Source organism: Osmerus eperlanus, chromosome 2 (genome assembly GCF_963692335.1).
Source record: "Osmerus eperlanus chromosome 2, fOsmEpe2.1, whole genome shotgun sequence".
In the NCBI taxonomy this organism is placed as follows: Eukaryota; Metazoa; Chordata; class Actinopteri; order Osmeriformes; family Osmeridae; genus Osmerus; species Osmerus eperlanus.
In genome coordinates this window covers 9,248,799-9,270,492 of record NC_085019.1, presented here as the reverse complement: position 1 = coordinate 9,270,492, position 21,694 = coordinate 9,248,799, and the positions used below count along the sequence as shown (strand labels likewise).

Below are 21,694 nucleotides of genomic sequence, written 5' to 3'. Positions count from 1 at the left end.
GATGCTGTGTAGCTTTTGGATGTTCAGATTCAGGGTGTCACTACTATACTCCAGGATTCCTACATTAGTACATAACATGTCAATTATGAAAATCCTTGTTTTATTATCAAAGGACACATTTTGATCACTTTATGTACAGTACAAAAATATGAAAAACAACTTTCTTCCAAAATGGCCATCATCAAACATCCACAGTCCCCTCTTTCACGATAGCCATGGCCAGGTTGCGGGCGAGTGCTAGTCTCAGAAGCTCAATCTTAGTGGCCTCAATATCCTCATCCTGCAATACGACAAACACACAGAGATAAGAGTGGAGACCATCTTTACCAAGGCAGGGGAACACAGAGGAAGCACATGGAGAAGAGCTGGTACCTGTTTGGGTCTGTCAGCGTTAGGCAGGCTCGTCCCTGAAGTGAGCTCCTCCAGACAGAACATAAGCTCGTGGGTCTGGTCAGCAGAGAAGATCACCTGGAGGACATGACACAGCAAACGGCATCCACAAAATGAGGAGACTTCAGACTTCCTCATCTATAAGCAAATGAGATACAAAACAGCAGTGACCCCCTCCCCCCAGGTCATGGGTGAATGAGATGACCTCTTTCTGTTCCAGCAGGGGCAGGGCATCTGTCAGCAGGGTCATCCAGAAGCTTCGGGGAGCAATTTTGGCCGTCATGAGGGAGAGAAGGAGCTTAGCGGCCTGTGAAAAATTCTTCTCGCCGTACAGCCGGTGGAACTCGCGGTACTTCCCTACATACGCGCACACATGATATGAGCAGAGAAACGTAGATTAACCATGTATACTGTACGTACGCATGTCATAGGACACAATCTCAAGTTTTCAGTGGTCCAGGCCTGATTCTAACTGACATGACTTACCACATGTAACTACATTCACTGCAGTACATGTAAAGAATCTGAGGAGAAAGAAATCAAGCTCAGTTCTCAAGGGTCTGTTCAACCTCCATAGCTGTGAAACTGACATTCCATGGTAAAATTCCCTGGCCGCCCCAGCCCACCCGTACACTACAGGTTATTGGAAATCTTTGCATTAGCAGCAAAAGGAGAAGCATGAGGTCAGCACTCTGCCTTATCTAGAACACAGTGCCTGGCTCATGTGACAAGGAATGAGTGTGATAATAAGGCCGGGAGACATTTTATCTGATCTAATGTCCCTCGGTCACCATTCAGGCTCAGTCTTGTACAGAAGATAAGTGGATGACTGAATCACGAGTTCACAGTCACCATGTGTGTGTGTATGTTTGTGTGCGTTTCTATTAAGTGCTTTGAATGTAGCTAGGTGTGTTACCCAGGAATGTGAGTCTGTCACTGAGCAGCATGGACGATCCCAGGTTGTCAATCAGGTCCAGATCAGAGAAGGTGCCTTTGGTGCAGTAATCCTGAAGGAACCTGACACGTGACAGGGCGGTATAAAAAACAGTATTAGGATTCAAATTTTAAATACATATTAATAAAGGTGGAAGATAAACCATAAAAAAAAAACATATACTAGAGATATGTCAATAAGACAATAAAAGTTATTGAAGGTTTTTGAGACCCCAGATTCAACTAACAATGTCTGAGATACAATCAGTTAACTATATACCTACTATAGACAGACATACTGGTTCTAAGTAGCTTTGAAAAGAAGTTTGTACTGAATGACTAAAATGTCTAAAAAAAAGAGAGGGACCTCTCGGAGATGAGCGTGGCGAAGGCTGCATCTTTAGCTCGGATGCTCCAGGAGAGAGCCGAGCCCAGGCGGTTGTTCCTCAGAGCTCTCTTGGCCATGATCTTGCAGATGCTCCTCACTGGCAGTGCAGACAGACAGCGGGAGATGCAACCAGGTTATAGTCATTAAGAGCACAGGAGGACAATCAGATGATTGTGTCTGTGGTAAAGTGGGGTGCGTGTGTTTTAGAGGGGGGAGGGAGATTAGGATGCTTGTGTGCGCATTTGAGAAGGAGGGAAAGACCGAGAGAGTGAATGATGTTTGTTTGTTTGTGTGTGTGTGTGTGTGGTGCCCACCTTGCTCAGTCATCTGCCTCTTCTCACAGATCCTCAGCACCTTCAGGGCTTTGCGCTCCGTGTCCAGAGGGACACGCTCAATCTGCAGCTCCAGGTACACACGCCCAAACTCCGTACAGTGGTCAAAGTAGTCCACCGCCAGCTGCCACAGACTAGGAGACACACGAGCACAGGGAACAGGTCGCTTACACGTGGAAATATAGCGTTACGATCGCAGTCCCAACACTATGTGCTAATCCTCGACCTTCCATAATATAGTAGGCAGACACCAACAGGTGATATTGTGTGATCAGGCACTGCTATATTAAATGTCAGGCTTGACATTAAGGCTTGTCCGGGACAAGTGGATTTTTTTGTAGGGCAAGAGAAATGTACTCGCCCCACTGGACAAGTTAAAACTCAAACAAAATAAAATGCTATGCGTTATGTGCCACTCATTACGTCTATTTTACCGATTATATTTTACCGTATTCTGCATTAGCAAAACACAAATTATGAGTTATTATAAAATAATTTTGTAGAGATAACAATGGATTTTGCCACTAAATGTTGTTGTTAACTTTTAATTTTTTCTACAATTTCACTTTCTACCCGGCAGAGGCTGATTTACCAAGGGATCCTTTAAAAGGTGTATACTTTACAGTTGAATATTAGCTGATATTTAACTACGTAAATTTAACCGATACAAATGCAGCTAATGTTTGCTAGGTACACAGCTGCCGACACTAGCTAGCTAACGTCAACACAATTTTTTTATAAAATGATAAATCCTTACCTGGACAAGTGAATTTTGTGCATGGACAAGTGAAACGTTAATGTACTTGTCCAAAGGACAATTGCCTCAAATTAGCTGAATGTCTTAAATTGCTATGTGATTAAATGGATGTAGTCATACAATCAGGTCGACTCTATTGATCAGGTCTGTGATACAGACATCCTCAGTATATTCTTGATGTCTCACCTGTGGTGTGTAAAGAGACCTGAGGCATACTCCAGCAACAGAAACTCCCTCAAGTTAGAGCCAAAGCTGAAAGACACAAAAGCAGACCCGATCTGGTTAGTTATAGTATCCTCACATTGTTGTATAGCCTCTGGTCATGCTTGTACAATAACAGTTGATTTGAATGTACGCCTTGTGAAATTGTGGCATTTCTTACTGTAGATTGTGAGACTGGAGCAGTTTACAGTGGTCCAGGAGATCCGTCAAATGTGCCACAAACCACCAGTTGTTGAGAGCGATGCTAAAATCCAATAACAGCACACAAAGTTAATAACGAAGGAAAGGACAGGAAACTGCTCTTTGTTTGTGCCTGTGTGTGTGTGTGTGTGTCCTCCTGACCTGCAGTCCTTGATGACCTGGTGGATATCAAACTCAAACGCCGCCAGCAGGATACTGTCCAGAGGCTCCGGAGCATTCCTCATGTCCAGAAACATGTCCATACTGGACTGCAACACACACACCACCAACTTACAGACACTTTAAAACAACACACTTCAAATCACACAATAAACCTAATTCGATTACAGAAACATCAATAGTAGCTTAGAATCTTGCTTATAATTTAAAACCTTACAAAAAAGGGTACTTGTTTGTAGTTTTCCTGTCATACAACAGCATTGCATGCTGGGTAATGTAGTCGTGGAGAGTGTGTTGTAGTACCTGTGCATAGTAGTGCAGCTCTGTAGGCTTTACTGTTGGGTGAGAAAAGAGCAGCCTGGAAACCAGAAAGTGATACCAGGTACTCAGCAGCTCCTTGTGTTCCAGTAGAATATCCTCATCCCCTACCAAGATCTGCAAATGATAGATCAAACATTATCTCAAGGAAGGGAGGAGGAAAGGACACATTTTATTGGAATGTGGCTTAGGTTCCGGGACCAAGACCTTACAGATGACACTGACCTTACAGATGACTTCCAGATGGGGGTTGCTGGCAAAGGAGTTGTCCTGGATACAGCGGTCCACTTCTTCGTGCCAGTGCCTCCACTTGACGTCAAACTCGGTCAGCGTCTGGGTTCCTCCAGGCTGCGTAAAGACATGGGCAGTTTTACTTAATGGGAGAGGCCACGACTTGATGGCTTTGAATGAGGTGTTAGTAGACACATAGCAGTGGTGGTCAAGCATAAAGTGGTCAAATTGGGATTAAACGGATGTTTCCAAAGCATAGTATTCTGAGCCTTAACAGGCCGTAGACCATTGTAATAAGAAGTACTGTACATTGTAGATGGGCATCTTTGTGAGGAGGTTGTCCATGAGTTTGAACATGACCCTGGCCGCAGGCTGCAGAGTGGCCTGCTTCACCAGGACCTGCCTGGCCTCGTCCATCCTCCCCTGCAGCACGTAGCTCAGCACCTGCATTTACCAGGGGGAAGGGAAACACACGCTTGAACAGTCATTTCCATAGAGGGAGTGTGTGGGTGAGCATGTACACGTTAGCCTGGTCCTAACCAGACTCTCGTACATTTCATTTTTACAGAGTCTGGGCTCTCTCCATTGAAAAGCGTTGACTTCCTTGAAGGCGGGTACTCTGTTGAAGTTTAAAACTATTGGATCTGCCCAGAGCCACTCTGGATCTGCCATAACCAATCGCTAGCGTTCGCCTTAGCCAACTCCTTCACGACTAACGGAGCTAGCTGGAAAATCAAACGAACCCCGTGGGGATCAAAGATTGTTCTTGCTCCGGCTTTAACTTCTGGATATTCGGCAGCGTTGCCACAACGGACCGAATGGCTTCGTTCGCATCTTTCTCCGCCGCCATTACGGAACTACAACACAAACTAGAGCACGACATCATCGTCATCGTTCTCAGCCACTCCCTCTGTTCGCTGATTGGACAGGTAGAAAATTAACCGGAGACATCTGACTTACGTACCTCATGTCCAGACCTAGTACAGAAGCAAAATCTAAATTGAGCGGAAGTACGTAGGAGGGCAGAGCCAGGCTATGTACACGTACCACATCCCAGTAAACTGGGTGCTCTGTGGGGCTCTCACTCTGCAGCACCTCCATGGCCTTCTCGTCCACGTCGGCCTTATGCAGCCTCACCCAGTCTAGCAGGTGGAGCAGCAGAGTGCCAGCTGTTTGCACACAAAGAGGTCAGAGAAGGAATCATGCCTTTTAGGGTTGTAGGATTAATGACACGCTCACATTAGTCAGTCACAGGGGGAGTGGCTTAAGTTTCAGACACAAACCTGGAGCCGCGTCGATGAACAGCACCTCGCACAGATTCCAGATCATCTCTATAGCCAGCAGGATCGACACCTGTTGTCGACATGGAAGGCATGGCTGTCACAAATGCTTGCGTTTGTTTTCAACAAGATACAAAGGGATTTGTGGAGGCCTTAAGACGCTTCTTCTTACCTGATTGCTGTATTGCAGGACCAAAGCTGCATCTTGTGTACACACTGGAAAGTACAATTAGGCTGTTAAAGAGAAAGTGTACCAAACACGTGACCAGAATAGTTGTTGTTATGCTGCCATACCGCACCTGCAGCCTGCTGAAGCTCTTCCATGCAAGCTCGGATCACTGATCTGTAGTTTTTGCTTATACTGACAAATCTGAGGAGGTAAAGATGAACAGTTATAAAAAAAGTTATCAAGCTATAAGAAAAATGCTCAATGTTCAAGTGAACTAACTGGGGTTTCTTGTTCTTGCTGGGCTGATCTTCATTGATTCTCTGCAGTCCAACAAAGATGTGATGGGACTCATTGAAAAGTTTTCTTAAATTGGGTGAATATATGTCCTCATCTTTCATGACCTCATGGATGGGGGAACACTCCTGCCCTGAATTCCCAGCACCTGATAAGAACAAGAATACAGACATATAGGTTTTTCAAGACAACAAGCTGGTGTAATGGGAAATTGATTCAAATCACTACCTGAAGCTTTATAGATGGTCTCATAAACCAATATATCTCCTGGACCCCATTCAAATCCCAAGTGCTTCTGATAGCTGTTCACCCCTGGAATAGCCTGTGAAAGAAAATGGGGTGTTCAGTGTGAATGGGTTGATACTGGTGTCAATGCACACATTTTGGTGTTATCTAACTTAGCTAGTTTCTCTTTATACCGCTAGCTATACAATAAACCTATTACATCTATACAATTAAAACTTGGTCCACAGCCACACAGATAGTTTAAGCATCCATGTGGTGATTTGAACCACACTGCACACTATGACACTTGCTAAGGGTAGCTTAGCTACCTACGTTAGCAAGCTAGATAGTAGCGATACATAAATACCACGGGTCGGTCTACTTACTGTAGTTATTGGCTCAACATCTACTTCCTCCATTACTAATAACTATGGTACCAAAAAGAACGCTGGCCAATAGTATCAAGTTAGAGACGCAAAGAAAATACTATCAACATTTCAAACTATGAACTACAGACAGAAGGCGCCTCAATCATTCAGCGAAAGGACCCTTGCGCATGTCATAGAAGTCCTTTGACGTGCCTGACTACAATCCCAGTAAAGGGAGTAGTGAAGACACCCCTTTCTCAGTCTCTACTCACATCATGGCTCACCCTTTCAGGGTCATCATGAGATCTACTAACTTGATGTTTAATGGGTGTGTGAAATACAGATGTACTGATATATTGGTTTCGAAAAATAGTGCAGGGAAGATTGAACATTTGCAATTAACCTTTTGTTATTGTAAAATACTAAATTATTGCTTTATAAAACATACTGATTCAGATTTTAGGTGCAGATGTGTCTTGCGATATTAACCCCTTCTAAGGGTATCCTATGCTAAACGTTCAGTGAAGGCTATTTTACTTACATTTACATTTAGTCATTTAGCAGACGCTACTTACTACAATAAGTCACAATAATAATTCTTGATAATGAAATTAACTTCACTTACATGGATCATTAAGAGAGCTTTATGTTTTGGGGTGTCTGGGGTGCTGTAATGGATTGTGGATAATTGGTTGGAAATGTTGAGATCATGACATGAAAACAAGATGGCTGCAGAAGATCTGTTCTCTGAGACAATGCCTCATCTCTCAATGTTCTTAGTAAATATTTTGATTCAAACACATTTCTATTTTCACCCGAGTACATCATTAAACCAATAACCTATTACACTGTGTATTTTTTATGTGCACACTAGAAAAAAGCTAACAAAACAAAAGGGAATGTTGTAAATGCGCGTGCACGTGTGACCGATTGCTACTTTAACGCGCACCATGACACTCCCGCTAATGCCAAGACTGAGCACGTTTCCTCGTGACCGATCCTAAGCCAATAAAAAGAAAGCTGATGGAATGCGCGTGGATACGTGATCGCGCACGCAGGGTCAACATTTTATCCGAGAACGAGTACGTGCGCGCTCACGTCCATTCTTTGTGTGGCGGCGTAGAGAAGCGCAAATAGAGTAACCATGGCTGACGAAAAACCCAAGGTGAGTTCCTTGAAAATGTGTATACATTTTTTTTGCAATGTCACATAGATAAGTTAAATAGACAATAGAAAAAAAACACTGGATAATTAAACAGTCCTGATCTTATCTTATTCAAGTTATTGCTAGATAAAAACTGCAACTACTTCATTGGATACACCGGAAGACATGTGAACGCGCTTTCATGGGCGCGTAGATTGCTCCTTGATTCCCAGCCAACCAGCTGCGATGGAAAGTAGAATAGAATAATATAGTAAAATCTCTTCGGAATCTTATATTTTTTGCATACTTTGGCGTATAAATTAGACTCTTAACTTCTGATAAAAAAAATGTTTTAAACATCAGCGCTGTAACTTATCAATTGTTGTTTACTATAACTTGACCCATTGATTGCCACATTAGCTTTTAGCTAGCTTAGCTTCCTGTGGGTTCTCTTCCCAGTGTTAATTTAGTCAAACAATGCTTTGAATAACATTAGACAAACATAAATACAAAAACGACAATGGCTGGTTAAAACTACTTAAACAAATTACTCCTTATTCACGTTCACTACAACGTAACGACTAAAAACCTACCACTGGACCTAGCAAGCTAGTTTTCTTTGGGGTTCCAATCGAGTTCATGCACCATCAACAGAAGTCGCAAGTTCACCATTGCAATCTTGTCATCGACCAAAAGGGTACTACAACTATTAGGGTAATCAGACGTCCCAGTACTGTAGCAAAGTATTTAAGACTAGGATTAACTCAAAATTGACTACAAATGAACACCCATGCTTTAACAATAAGTGTCTGAATAAAGTAGTTGATCAAGAGACTTGGATTTGTGAAATTGAATGAAGGTTGTGTATCTCCATTCCATTGAGCAAAAATAATACCGTATGACATATTTATTATAGTGCCGTTTACTATTGATGTTGTATCCCAAATCTTGTGAAACACGTTGAAACATGCTTAACCTGTTTATTCATTAATAAATGGGCAATTATTCAACCACTTGATATTGGTATTTTGTGGTGGTTTGCATGATATTAAAAAAACGATTAATGTTTTTGCAGAAATAATCCTGCGTGGCATTAGTTACTTAGGATTTACTTCAAAAGGTCTTAAATTATGTCTCACTTACTGAAGTATGTATTGAGAGCAAACATGATAGATAAAATGCAAATATTAAATTAACATTAGGCCATATATAGTTTAGTTCAGCAGGGGCCTTTTACTAATAAGACCTTTGTGTACTTCTGTTTCAGGAAGGAGTAAAGACTGAAAACAACGACCATATAAACTTAAAGGTGGCAGGACAAGATGGCTCGGTGGTGCAGTTCAAGATCAAAAGGCACACGCCGCTCAGTAAACTAATGAAGGCATACTGTGAGAGACAGGTGAGTATGGCAGGTGCCCTTTGCATCTACACATTCTTATACATAGTCTATAGATAATACTATATTAGTTATATTAGTGCTCCATATTGGGTCATCACCACACTGTGAAATGGAATTACAGATCTACCCTGATTTTTTATAACACATCTGTAAGAACTGTGTTCTTGATGTACAGTGACCTCATTGGCATGAAACATATTTCTGTCCTCTGTATGTCAACAGTCTTGCATGTATTCCTCCATGTCCACTGCATACTTAAAACTGTTCTGTAATGCACTGATATAGGATTCTTTGTTTCCTTGCTGCTTACACCAGCAAGTGTATGTGATCAGCATGTGGTAAGAGTATAAAGAGTTGCTTGAGCTGTTTTAGCGATGTGCTAGTCCTCCCTCATCCAGGCCTGCTTGTGCCTAATCTCATTGTGGAGTGTCTCCATAAAATGGATCTAATGTCTCACATAACCACTGAGGCCTTGGAATGAGAGCAAGCTTCACTCACTTTCAATAGGAAGTTTTTTCTTCCCTCCCAATGCTGCTGTTTCCTTTTTTTGTTGAAATGAGTATGAACATAGGTATGACGAAAATTATGGTACATTTACATTTGTGATTCTATGTCCACAGGGATTGACAATGCGGCAAATCAGGTTCAGGTTTGATGGACAGCCAATAAACGAGACGGACACACCTGCACAGGTAAGCTTTGAAACTATTGGTAGTCTGATTTGTATATTTTGAAAGAATGCATACTGTATTTGTTAAGGTAAAGTGTATTATAATGCCAGGTTGTTGTTTTTTTACAGTGGGTTTGGTTTGGATATTTATAGGCATTTACCAGTTTTTGGTTTTACATTAAATTACATACTTTTTTCCTGACAGTTGGAAATGGAAGATGAAGACACAATTGATGTGTTCCAACAACAGACAGGGGGCTTCAACTAAGTACCCCACAGATTCCAACAAAGTTCTACCCTTATTTACCCTTCTACCACACCCTACTTCTACCCAGACCGCTTCCTTGAGACTTGTGTTATTGCCATCCCAGAATTAATGCCATGCAGAAGGAGGTGTCATTGTCACAGTTATATATAACTGCTGTTGTATAGTGTTTTCATTCTTACTTTTGTTTTAATCCTGTTTTGTACATAAACATCCTCATCAGAGTTACCGTTCAATAAGTTCAGACCATAATGTGGCAAATGTTGCAGGACCTGAAAAGTGGTTACTGGTTAGCATTCAGAGATCATATGTAGACTGGCTGGTTTGTTGTCCAACTTTATTTTCTGTCTTCTGCTTCAGAAAATTGGTTTTATATCTTTTTTATATAGTAGTGGTTGTGTAGAATAAACTTTGTCTCGTTCATAGTTTGACAAGGCCATACTTTGAATAAGGAAACCCTGAAGATATGTTTCAGTTCAACTTAACATCTGTATTGTCTGACAAATGTCTTGTTTAAATAAAGTTATTCTCTCTTTTTAACCAAACTAATTTCATTTTGACTGCATCTCAGAGCATTCTACAAGAAAATGCAGTATAACCTGATCAACATCTTAATCCCAACGCCTGTGGCTACTTTTTATGACGGGTAGTCATGTCTGTATTTTATCCGTATCTAAAGCAATTTGATAAAAGAATTGCACTCGGTTTCTTGCTTTGTGCCAGCACATCCCACTGTGTGGGTGGAATATCGTTGACATTGAGTGGCGGCTCATGCTACCAATCACAAACAGGGTCTTTGAGATACTGTCCAACCAGAGCGACTGGAACTGTTGTGGGCTGTTACTTTGTGGTAAGGCATAACTTGTCCGAACGCCCTTTTCGCCTGTCTCGTGCGTACTTCAAGTAGAGTCGGGTGGAGTCTGCGTCCTGATTTTTGGCATCTGTGCGATTAAGATTTGGCAAGATACACATTTTGTATTTGTACTTTCATCAATTCAATTGCAACGCAAAGGCAGTGAATAAGACCCTCAAGATGACGACGACTACAACATTTCAAGGAATGGAGCCCGGGGCTAAAAACAGTTCCAGGTAGTCATGAATCAGAAAAATCTTCATGGACAAACAAAAGAAATGGGGTTCAGGCAAGCCTGCTAACCACCAGCAACACCACCCATGTTAGCCAGACAGCTAGCTAATATACTGTAATCTAGTTAACTAGAGCTAACCGTCTTATGTCCGGGCTGTCGATTTTTTGGGGGATTTAACTGAACTCGTAGGAAACGTTATCTGGCTCATTAATCTGACGCTGTGAACTCTTTTCCTAGCCAATGTTACTGTATCTTGCAAAGTATGCTACACATGTCTAGCTCAAGTTGGCTATCTAATTTGGCAGTTGCTACACTTTCTGGATACTGTACGTAGTCTACAGTAACTGTCTTTGCAAACGATAGCCAGACACATCGATGATACTGTAGCTGGCTAGCTACAGTACAAAATCTAGGATAGATTGTGCTTCCTTTGTCCTTTTTTGGTTTTATAGTTAACAATGCGGATATAATTGTCACGGAATATTATTATTTATTTTAGTTCAGTCCAATAGCCTACCACTATATTTAAAGGATAGCGGTGTGTTCACCGAAGTACCGAGCTAGCTAACACAAATTTTGAACTTTGAAGTCTGCCAAAGCACTCGCTGCATTTTCTCTTCCGACAGTATGATGCAGCTCATTGCATCTCAGTCTCTGTTGCCACACAGTCAAAGGGAAGTGTCGACAATTGTGTCAAATAACTGCTGTTAGATAGTTGGGTATTTATTTTAGGCTACATGTCTCACCAAGTTAGCTAACCATCCGTACTCCAATTAAGTACTAAAATATCGAATCGTCTTTCATCAACTGTCGGCTTGCCGCCAATGCAGGTCATTGGGTGTGGGCTCAGCTAAGCGCCTGCAAATCTTTACAGTTGACTTTATCTTTGCCGTACCAAAGCTTCTAGCGTTAGCCTTGTTTGTCAGCCTTGCTGCCTCCGACCATTGCATAGTCTCTCAGTGACATCTCATTTTCAAGTTTACAACGAAGGCATTCAAAATAGTAAAATATTTTGTCATTGTACAGTATGCATTGCTGTTAGCAACCAGTATTTCCAGTCTTCAATGTAGAGCTAGTACTAGTGTTGCTGTTTTAACGGGTGTGCCGGAGATTTGGATTTATTTATTAATCGGGTCATTAATTAAAATATTCCCCTTTTCATGCTAGGGTGGGGTCTCCATAAAGCTTTTTCTCTTCGCAGCCTGTGTGGAAAGCATGAGCTCATCTTAACTAGACAGGAGGTGAAGCCTGGTTTAGGCATTATGATTAGCTAACCTAGCGTGGGGGACGTTCACTGCCAAACGCAAATCCATTTTCTAGTCTTGTCACCGTTTCCCCAGTATTTCTGGACGTTTTTGCCCGTGCTGTTAGCGAAGTTTTTTTTACTGGGTCCAGTTTGCCTCTTGGACAGCTGCTCGGTGTCAGCTGGTGGATTCATCGGCAGTGTTTCTGAAAAAAGGCGATGCCGCGGGAGGGGTCGAGGAATGGCTCTGCAAACACATCAATTTCTGTCGTCCACCCGACTGTCCTTAGGACACTAAAGGGATTTTGGGAAATGTTTTCCTTCTCATTATCGTGTCTTCTTTGTTCAGTCAGAGGAGGACAGAATGTTGTTTGAAAGTAGGGTTTGCCATCCCTTGCTTTGGATATCCTATTCACAATTGCCAAGCTAAATTCTCGTTTAGTTACCGTGGCTGTGACTTATAGGCAGTATATAGGCTGAATTTGCTGGCACATCTAATGTTGGAAATGAAAATGTAGCCTAGACTGGAATGAAAATGATCTTGGTCACTGCAATGGAATCTCGGCTGGGCTCAGAGGCGGAGACTAGAGTCAGCTGTAGGGGAGAGATTGTAAGCATCTGACAGCCGGTGCTCAGGGAGGGGAGAATTTGTGGGTAGAGTAGGAGAGCAATGAGGTGTCATCCATGAGCCACTTGAATTATTGTATTGATTTCTTCCATGCAGCTGATCACAAGTGTTACATGACTCTTTTGTATTTGGATTAACCTGGGGGGGGGGGGAAGAAAGGGGAGTGTGTATGTTTGTTTGGCTGACAGAGAACATTAACCCTCTGTCATCCCACAGGGTACTGCGGCCGCCGGGCGGAGCATCCAACATATCTTTTGGCACAGATGATGACAAAACGCCTGTTCGCAAAAACAAAATGGCGTCCAACATCTTCGCAGAACCTGATGACCCCCACGCCCATCGGAGGAACAACCCACCTGGTAGCCAACATTACTTCTCACAGAAGCTAGTTCAGTTTTCTCACTGGACCTACAAAACCTGTATTCAAATCCTCTCCTTTTCCAGGATTTGTTTGACCCCGCCAACGCTTCTCCGTTCATTAAAGAGAATTGTTCCTCACTATCAACCTAATACCTACATTAAATCTTTAGTGTTGCTTATTTACAATACTTAAATAAACATACATTTCTGTTGGGATGCAAGGATGCAGGTTGCCTTACCATGTTCCTGTTTTGCATGTCATAATACTCTGTGTAACTAAAATCTGAATGAGTTCTAAGGCACTTATTTATGACCGGCTATGAGCCGAAAGCATTGTATACCAAACAGACCATGGGTGAGAACTAGACCTGCCTTCCATGTTTTTACATTATCCAGTTTGTACCAATCATTTTCCTAAATGTAGTCTAATCTAGGGTCTGGACAAGTCATCTGACTATTCATGACTATATTTTGTGGAACCAAACCATTCATGCATATAGACCCATATAGTCAGATTCCTAGTCTAATGAAATCCAGATTGAGTTGACAATGTTGTCTAAACCTTGTTTTGTCAGCCTAGAGTCTGGTGTGCCCTATCATTCTGGAGAATGGGGTATTCACCTTGACTTTTAACCTCTGAGGCACAGCTGCTAGCACTATGTGTCAGACTCGGTTTTCCAGCTTTGCTTCAGTTGTCTCAGGGTCAGTTCAAGTTCAGTTCAGCTGCAATGTCCACCTCATTTTTATTTGGCCAGATAGTCCTGAGTGGTTGGCCTGTGTTGGCTTTAAAGCTGGCTTGTCGGTCTGATGAAATGCACCAGTTTAACCAGAACTTGAATAACATGTTTCTTGTCAAACACGTCGGTTTTTAAAAAGTGACGGCCTAGTTTGTATTGTTGTATTTTTTTCAGTCTTGGCTTTGCTTGAACAAAGCAAGGCCACTAACTAAGGTTCAGAATCCCAAGACTCCTCAGACTATATTTTTCTCAACACCAGTAATTATATATGTGGTTGTGGGGTGGTTATGTCACTCCAACCACCTCCATTCTGAGACCAGGACAAGCACTTTCCTATGTATCTACTTGAGATATTAGCAATGACCCATCCAATTCTGCTTACACTATGCTTGAGCTGAAATATAAGCATAGATTTGTTTAGATTTTCCATTAGCCTTATTTGTCTGGTGGGTTGAGCCAGTTAGTTGCCTGGCCCCACTGTGTTTGCCCAGAGATGATATTACTGTGGCTTTGTTCTCAGCGTCTCCAGAGCCACTCTGCAATCAGAGTGGAGATTCACTACTGTAGCCAGGGACTGCTGCCCTCTGATGTTGTTGATCTGTCAACCCCAGTAGTGGTACACGTCTCACTTTCCCTTTTGTCTGGACTGTATGTAGCGCTTGTTGAATGTTATTATCACAGTCAATCTAGGCTAAATGACACTTGAGGCAAATCCATTGTGCAGTCTTCACTGGCAAACATTCACTGTCTTCACTGGCAAACATTCAGCGCCTCGATGGTCTGGTTAATTAAAGCAGAGTCTGGATAGAAGAGTCCTTGTTGAGTCATAGTGCTACTTAATGCTGATTCATGCAACTTGATTAGAAAGTGGCAATGTAGTGACCTAAATGGTTTCCTCTGTGTGTTGGTTTGTCTGTGTGTGGGGTTGGGCTGTGTGACGGTTGGTATACTGATTGTCTGGACAACATCCACATTTAGTGTTTTCCTTTTGGGCCTGTTCTGGCGTCTGAACTATCCAGGCAATCGGATTTGGTGCTGCAAACATGGTTTTCAGCCTTTTTCTCATGTCAGTTTGGCAAATGCTCTCTGGTGACTTTGAGCTCTGTGAAATCTGAGCAGATGAAATCCCAGTGAGCGTGAATCAGCTCCAGTCGCTCAGGCTTACTCTTGAAAATTGACTGTATGGTAGTGGAGAAAATGTCTGCCTGCTTCCTTGCTCTCCCTTCTGGATGTGAATTATCAGCTGATCTTTTTTGGCTATCACAAAGTGTTATAATGAAACAAATGGTAGCTGACTGTTTTACAAGAAGCCTGAGGATCAGTGTTTCAGAACTTGCTAGCACTACCACTCCCAAAAAAAGCTCAACAAAATACTAAACTGGGGGTGGTGGAGGAGCGGCCTATGCTGCCTGTCTTCCCCCTTCTCTTTCCCTGCCTTTCTTGTTACACTTGCCTTAAAACGGTACAATAAAGCTTTAAAAATGCCCCCAAAAAATATATTTTAAAAATGTATATGCACAAAACTGGGGGTAGTGTGTAATGTGAGCTGTCGTTGACTGGGTCATCTCTCTGCAGGTGGGCAGCCCACTGGGATCTTGTGTGGGGAGCCCTCGGCCCCCCTGAGACGCTGCCCGCAGCCCCTCCTCTTCCCCAAAAACGACGGCCTAGAGCAGACCTCGATCTGCAACTCTGCTGCTAAGGTAGTGATAATGCGATGAGTAACGGGCAGTATGTCTCACGACTGACTGTTGCATGTAGGATGTAATTAGAAGCACACTTACTGCCAGTCTTAATGGGTTCTCTTCTCTAGCTATGGATGGTTTTTAGTTCCATTTTGTGCCCCACACTGAGCGCCCAACTGGCCACGTGTGACTAACTAGCCGCCCTGTTGCTCTTTCAGGTTGAAGTGCATGAACAGGCTAATGATGGTAAGTACAGTGTCCTGAACCCCCCACAAGTTGCCTTTTTTTTCCCGCTTATTTGATTCAAACCGAGTAATATTTGTGTTTGGACCCTTATAACTGTATGGGTTTGATAGGAGAAGAATCTGCACTCCACCTCCCTTTATCTGTCTCCTGTCTGGAGTAAACAACTGGGCATGACACACATTAGCCAAGTAGCGTCCACAGTGAATGGTCTCATAGACTGTGGCAGCCCAGATAATCCACTCTTCCTGCCTTTCCCCCAAAAAATAAAAAAAAGAATGTAGGTCATATCCCTCCCACTGTCTACAGTGCATTCAAACGCTATGTATCATTGTCCAGGTTTGTGTGTTTGCTGTGTTTTAAGCCACTGCTTGCGGTCATAATGAATGATCAAAAATTCACTTTGATGTGTGGACCTTGTCATGACAGCGCCATGGCCTCTACTCAGCCACCTGTTCTATAACACCACTCATAGGAGGACTGTTTAATTCCCAGAACGATCTGTTCTGGTTCCAAGTGCATGTTTTAACCCAGCACACTGTTTGGGCAACAGTTCAAACACTCAAAGTGAATATTATACTGTATTTTGGAACTGTTTCACATGTTTAAATTGGGGAAGCCTAACTTGAGGTTCTTGCTGCAAGACTCTACAACCATGTCAAACACTGAGATCTTTTGAGAACTTAGTCCTTAGTACATTTTCCATTACAGAGAACGGCTGCTTCCATTAAGGGCTGTGAAGCACAGTTGATCACTTGCTGGGGTTGAGAAATGTGTTCAGGTCCAATTCATTTTACTAAAGCTTTAAACAATTGAGATAAGAAACCCAGGCCATGGGCGAGGGAAGACATTTGAAGCAACCGAATCCTGTGGTGACTGTTGCTTTGTCTGGTTGACCTGTGTGTGACAGAATGTCCTGAGGACGGTGAAGCCGAGCAGGAGCAGAGGGAGGAGCCATCACTGCCCTCCGCTCCCTCGGGAGCCAGCCCTGCTGCCTCCTCCGCTGCTGGGCGAAGAAACCCCCCTGGTGGCAAGTCCAGTCTGATCCTGGGCTGAGACCACTCCTCTGAACCTTTTTTTTTTTTTTTTTTTAAGAATTACCCCCACTTTCCTTGAAAATTCCCCCACCCCCCAGTGTCTATGTTCCACCGCCTCCACACTCGTATTCTCCTTCTCTCCCATCACCCCAAACTTCAAGCCTTTTGTTTTTACCCCTTTTCTATATAAAAAAAACTGTTGACAAAAGCACTTTATGTATCTCCCCTCCCTTTCTGCCCATCCTGTAGTGCATCGCGCCTGCTGGAAAAGGCATGACGTTTAGCTTGTCTCATTCTCCCCTGTTGTAAATGAAAAAGTAATTAAAAAAAGAATTGACGCGTGGATTTCTAAATACAATAAAGATTGATATGAATTGGATTTGATTTTTCTTCTCCACATCCACCACATTCCGTCCACATGGTGGAGCTGCATACCGAAGTTTCCCAAAAATGGTAGGCAAGAAAATATTTTGCCCAATGTTGTAGTTGTCTACTACAAAGCAGGGGGTGTCGTTAGACCCTTTTTACTGGGGCACGTGCCCCAGTATAAATCTGCTGTGCCCCAGTAAAATCTAAAGTTTGAGTTTTAACAATTACTTTTAGCCTGTGCATTAATTTAGATTGATAATCCCGGAAAAAAGAAACGCAGTATCCCAATCAACGCTTGTAAAATTAAAGCAGTTTAACATGCACGCAGAATTCCATGTTAGCGCACTCTTCTGAGCTTGCCAAATAGCCACTGCAGCACGCACACAGAAGTCCAGGTGTTGGACTCGGCACACAAGTCAGAATTGAGGTAGGCTAAGAAAACATTACAAAACTAAAAGTTTCTAAATGATAGGCCTACAGATCATCTTATTTGGACTAAAACATAAAAACAATATTACATGAAGCTCAAAAAAACAGTATTTGTGCTCAAATGAAGTTGATACTATTGACTATTGAGTTGATATCAAATTTGCGTCCCTGAACTGTGGGTTAAGCAAGGGGAGTTTCTATAGCCGAGTAGTGCATTGTGCGCAGCACGCTTGGAAGAAAAAAAGGGATATGAATAGGGGCCTGTGCCCCAGTAGAGTTTTATGTCTAACAACGCCCCTGCTACAAAGGTGTAGTTGATTGTGTTTCCCACCGTATTATCAGATCAACCAGTTTTTCACAAATATTTTGTGTTTACACAGCACAACTGTGTTATACTCTTATTTTTTATGGTAGTCCCCTAGTCTCCACCCAATTGCACAACCTCCAAGATTACGTTTTTTTTTTTAAGGAATGAAACATGCAAGTCTGTAATGAGCATTTTGTTTTAACAAATTACTAAACATGATTATAGGCTATTGATTTTTTATTGAAGTGTGGACGTGTAATTGGGGAGTTTAGTGATTGCTTAAAACCTACTGTGTACAGTAGTTTTGAGTGATAGACTAAAAATCGTTTCACCAGGCTACCTGACACTTATAATTTTATTGGTGTACTATATTATGAGTTAATGAAGGAGATACCACAGAATGGCTTTCAACTGTCCACTTAGCACTTGGCCACATTATTATATTGGTGACATCTGAAAGCATGGCTAATTCACAGACATCAAACCATCCAAGATCACTTTAACCCTCCTGTTGTGGAGTGTGTTGCCAGAAATGACTGACACCTAATGCTGTGTTGGATCAAAGTTCTTGTGAACGTCACAAGTTTTGAACTTCTACTGGCCTATAGGCCTCATCATATAAGTAATCTTTGAGTAAAAAAGAAGCACATACATGTTTTAGGCTTTAGCTAAACTCACAATGGATCCCGATCTGTACATGTAGACTCGTTGAACTGTTATTGTTACTGTTAATGTTATTAAATTTCTGCTGTTAATTTGTGTTTTGTTTATTTTTTTAGGCCATTTTAATCTATGCTGGAGTTGTATACATTTGTATCCAATCTGACTCTTTCTCAGATAGACCCCAGACCACTCCAAACTTTACAATTTTCATTGTGTTTCAAATGTGTTCTGCAACAGGACAAGGACTTAAGTAGCAGGAATATGCTAACCAAGGGCACGTCTGCATGCCAATAGACAATGGTTCTTCCAAGTGATCCTCTGAGCAAATAGCCACGACCCACAAGTGATCCTCTGAGCAAACAGCCATGATCAATAGAATCTTAACGCTGACCTGTCTGCAATAAAGTCCCTCTCTGCTGTGGGTGCAGATTATCACACGATGAACACTGCAGCTTTTTTTTCGCTTTGTGGCCAGAGGGAGGATTGTAAAATGTAATGTAATGCCCCCACCTCTCGTATGCTAAAGTCTGGAGTTGCTAGACAGAGTCTCTGCTTGATGGGTCTCACACCTCATTGTGTAACTTACTGTCGCATTGCTAGTCATATGTTTATAAGTAAGGGTCAATATGTGGTCTGATTGGTGGTTCTTGTGTATAAAGTGAATTGTGAAGCATTGTTCTGTGGATTCTTCATCTCCTGAGGCTTTCTCCTCAGCTCCAGCTTGTCCTTCTCCTTCCTCACATCTTGCTTTCTCTCTTTGGTTTACAATAGTCAAGGTAGTGTAGGTAAGAGTTAACCTTTATTTTGTAACATGTTTGCCTTGTAATTGATTTCATTAATTTGCAATGTTATTAAATATATATTTCATTTAACCTTACTCTTGACCATTCTTGCTCTGTTTAACCCTTAGTCAAATAACTGCAATTTCCATTGGTATTGACATAATTTGGTTAATGTTAATGAATAACTTAGGTTTTGTTCAGTTTCCCCTCTTCCTTCAAACATAGGGGAATTAGTTTTGGTTGTTTGGACAATATTAAACCACCTACAAAAGCCCTCCTTTAGTCTTGAGTTTAAATACCTTCTGAGTCTTTAAACCATTCCCCATTTCTAAATGACTTGCAGACTTTACTGCTGCCCCCAGTAGGGCTCCTCTGTGAAGATGGCCATAGCATGGGGAGACTAGAGCCTTGGAATGAATGGATACAGCTAAATCTTGACGCCATTAGTGTTGAGGTATTTCATAGTTGGTTCCTCATTAATTCTTTATTCCAAGAACAATCGGGCGGAGCTGCAGGAGACTCTGAGACCTATGCGCAGTATAAGTCACTGCCACCAAGAAATCACGCAGTCTTGACACTCCTACTTTCCAGCCAGGGCAGTCTTTTTAAGACCAGGAACGTCTCCCGCTCTCTGACATTGCTCTTTGGTTCTGTCTCTCTCTATCTGAAGGGGGAACTTGTATCGCAGTTCTCCGCCATGGATGTCGAGACAATGTCCCAGTGGGTTATCAATGGAGTGCCGGTGCAAGTAGAACCATACACGCCAAGACGAATGTGTTTGTATTGTCAAAGAAATGTGTAGTAACTTACTACCGAGTCTTCCTGCCTGGAAGATAGATGCTAGTTATGTGCAGGTGTGTGCGGTTTGTGGTCATGGGGTGTCTGGCCTGTGGGGCTGCTGATTCTCAAACTGTTTCAGAGCAAGAGGTCTAGACGTGAGGACTAACTCTCACATTCTCACTCTTTTTGTGTTTGTGATGAGAGAAGGATGGCAAGGATAGCTTCCCTAAGCAACATACTGTACTTCCTTCACCCCTAATTAAAAGACAGATGTTTTCATAAAACACTTTGTATTTCCCCTCCATTTTAGAATTGCCTTAATTTTGATTTGCTTTCTTTCTCAGTTCTCCAAACCTCAACACGCATCATATTATAATACGTTCAATGTGAGATTTTTTTTTTGTCATATCCCTGTTCTATGTATTAGGCCTACTATTTACAAACCTGGCCAAAATAATACTAGACTTTTGTTGAACCTGTAATGTCTTGTTTAAATATTCCCTGGGTTTTTAGTTGAGCCATCTGTTACACAGGAGAAGTAGATGTAGGTACAGTAGTGGTATTTGCCTGTGGCATGTCTGAGCAAGGGTTGAAATGTTGAGTCATACCCAATGACACAGCCTAAACCATTTAATTATACTTAGCTTCATGTTACTGAGCAAGACATGACTGATAATCCTCACAACTCTGGTTTATTTCACGTCATCGTTTAAAGGGTAGAGGTGCCGGTAGTTCTGTTGTGGTGTGCTGTTCCATTTGAAAATGCAATTAGGGACAGAGGATACTGTCGTCCCAGAGCCCGACACCAACACCAGGGAATGTCAGACGTTAACAGGCAGACTGCTTCCGTAGAAACTGAGAATGTTATCAGCACCGCTGGCAGGCGCTTTGCAGGCAGCTGTTCAATCTTCTTGTATCTCACCATGGCAACTTCAAAGGGCAGGATTGCTCAGACGAAACAAGGAATCAGAAAGGTTTTTATTCGCCATGAAAGTTTGCACAAACAAGGAATTTACTTTGTCAGGAAGGTGCATACATTAAAGGAATCCGAAAACTTAAATATGTGGTCTACCTATACTAAAGGCACAAGTCTACCTAATACTAATAAAAAATATAAAATAAAATATAAAGTAGCCAAATAATTTCCAATATTAAAATATTAAAATACAAATAGTACAAGAGATACAAATAGTACAAAAGATACAAATAGTGTACTATACTGTAATTGCAATGTGGCAAGGTGTCATTGTGCAGATTGTGAATTAAGTCAGTGCGAGCTCTTGGCCTTGTTGAAGAAGCCAACAGCGGATGGGAAGAAACTGTTTTTGTGGCGTGTGGTATTGGACCTGATGGACCGCAGCCTTCTGCCGGAGGGGAGTGGCTGAAACAGAGAGTGTCCAGGGTGGGAGGAGTCGGCCACAATATTCCTCGCTCGCCTCAGGGTCCTCGAGGTGTGCAGGTCCTTAAGGGAAGGTAGATTATAGCCGATCACCTTCTCAGTAGTACGAATGATACGCTGCAGTCTGCTCTTGTCTTTGGCAGTGGCAGCAGCGTACCAGATGGTGATGGAGGAGGTGAGGATGGACTCAATGATGGCTGTG

The 21,694-nt window shown here is 42.3% G+C and overlaps 3 protein-coding genes across 4 annotated transcripts; 2 read left to right on the top strand and 1 right to left on the bottom strand.

Annotated features, from left to right (window-relative positions):
• Positions 1 to 85: 85 nt before the first annotated feature.
• On the bottom strand, positions 86 to 7,108 carry nup85 (nucleoporin 85). 2 transcript variants are annotated; one of them, XM_062451861.1, is made up of 19 exons: positions 6,893 to 7,108; positions 5,903 to 5,996; positions 5,660 to 5,822; positions 5,511 to 5,581; positions 5,384 to 5,427; positions 5,215 to 5,284; positions 4,979 to 5,100; positions 4,241 to 4,375; positions 3,926 to 4,048; positions 3,686 to 3,817; positions 3,365 to 3,471; positions 3,183 to 3,266; positions 2,987 to 3,052; positions 2,026 to 2,177; positions 1,691 to 1,808; positions 1,307 to 1,407; positions 596 to 747; positions 373 to 468; positions 86 to 280 (listed from the first exon to the last, which is right to left on the bottom strand). In XM_062451861.1, the coding sequence occupies exons 1-19, from the start codon at positions 6,899 to 6,901 to the stop codon at positions 182 to 184; spliced, it is 1,938 nt and encodes a 645-aa protein (XP_062307845.1). In that variant the 5' UTR covers positions 6,902 to 7,108; the 3' UTR covers positions 86 to 181. The 2 variants fall into 2 exon arrangements, with proteins under 2 accessions (XP_062307845.1, XP_062307836.1); XM_062451852.1 differs by lacking the exon at positions 6,893 to 7,108 and adding an exon at positions 6,286 to 6,495.
• Positions 7,109 to 7,293: 185 nt separating this feature from the next.
• On the top strand, positions 7,294 to 10,297 carry sumo2b (small ubiquitin like modifier 2b). Its single transcript, XM_062451826.1, has 4 exons — positions 7,294 to 7,432; positions 8,679 to 8,810; positions 9,431 to 9,502; positions 9,686 to 10,297. The coding sequence occupies exons 1-4, from the start codon at positions 7,412 to 7,414 to the stop codon at positions 9,746 to 9,748; spliced, it is 288 nt and encodes a 95-aa protein (XP_062307810.1). The 5' UTR covers positions 7,294 to 7,411; the 3' UTR covers positions 9,749 to 10,297.
• A 318-nt stretch (positions 10,298 to 10,615) lies between these two features.
• jpt1b (Jupiter microtubule associated homolog 1b) lies at positions 10,616 to 17,142 on the top strand. The gene is made up of 5 exons (XM_062451814.1): positions 10,616 to 10,834; positions 12,921 to 13,063; positions 15,377 to 15,501; positions 15,702 to 15,729; positions 16,637 to 17,142. The coding sequence occupies exons 1-5, from the start codon at positions 10,779 to 10,781 to the stop codon at positions 16,780 to 16,782; spliced, it is 498 nt and encodes a 165-aa protein (XP_062307798.1). The 5' UTR covers positions 10,616 to 10,778; the 3' UTR covers positions 16,783 to 17,142.
• Positions 17,143 to 21,694: the final 4,552 nt, after the last annotated feature.

Coding starts and splice junctions, on each gene's coding strand:
- nup85 (XM_062451852.1), bottom strand. CDS start 6,318: ATGGAGGAAGTAGATGTTGAGCCAATAACTACA. Junction 5,823..5,902: donor GACCATCTATAAAGCTTCAG/GTAGTGATTTGA, acceptor TGTTCTTATCAG/GTGCTGGGAATTCAGGGCAG. Junction 3,818..3,925: donor ATCTGGAAGTCATCTGTAAG/GTCAGTGTCATC, acceptor TATCATTTGCAG/ATCTTGGTAGGGGATGAGGA.
- sumo2b (XM_062451826.1), top strand. CDS start 7,412: ATGGCTGACGAAAAACCCAAG. Junction 7,433..8,678: donor TGGCTGACGAAAAACCCAAG/GTGAGTTCCTTG, acceptor CTTCTGTTTCAG/GAAGGAGTAAAGACTGAAAA. Junction 8,811..9,430: donor AGGCATACTGTGAGAGACAG/GTGAGTATGGCA, acceptor CTATGTCCACAG/GGATTGACAATGCGGCAAAT.
- jpt1b (XM_062451814.1), top strand. CDS start 10,779: ATGACGACGACTACAACATTTCAAGGAATGGAGCCCGGGGCTAAAAAC. Junction 10,835..12,920: donor GGGGCTAAAAACAGTTCCAG/GTAGTCATGAAT, acceptor GTCATCCCACAG/GGTACTGCGGCCGCCGGGCG. Junction 15,502..15,701: donor TCTGCAACTCTGCTGCTAAG/GTAGTGATAATG, acceptor TTGCTCTTTCAG/GTTGAAGTGCATGAACAGGC.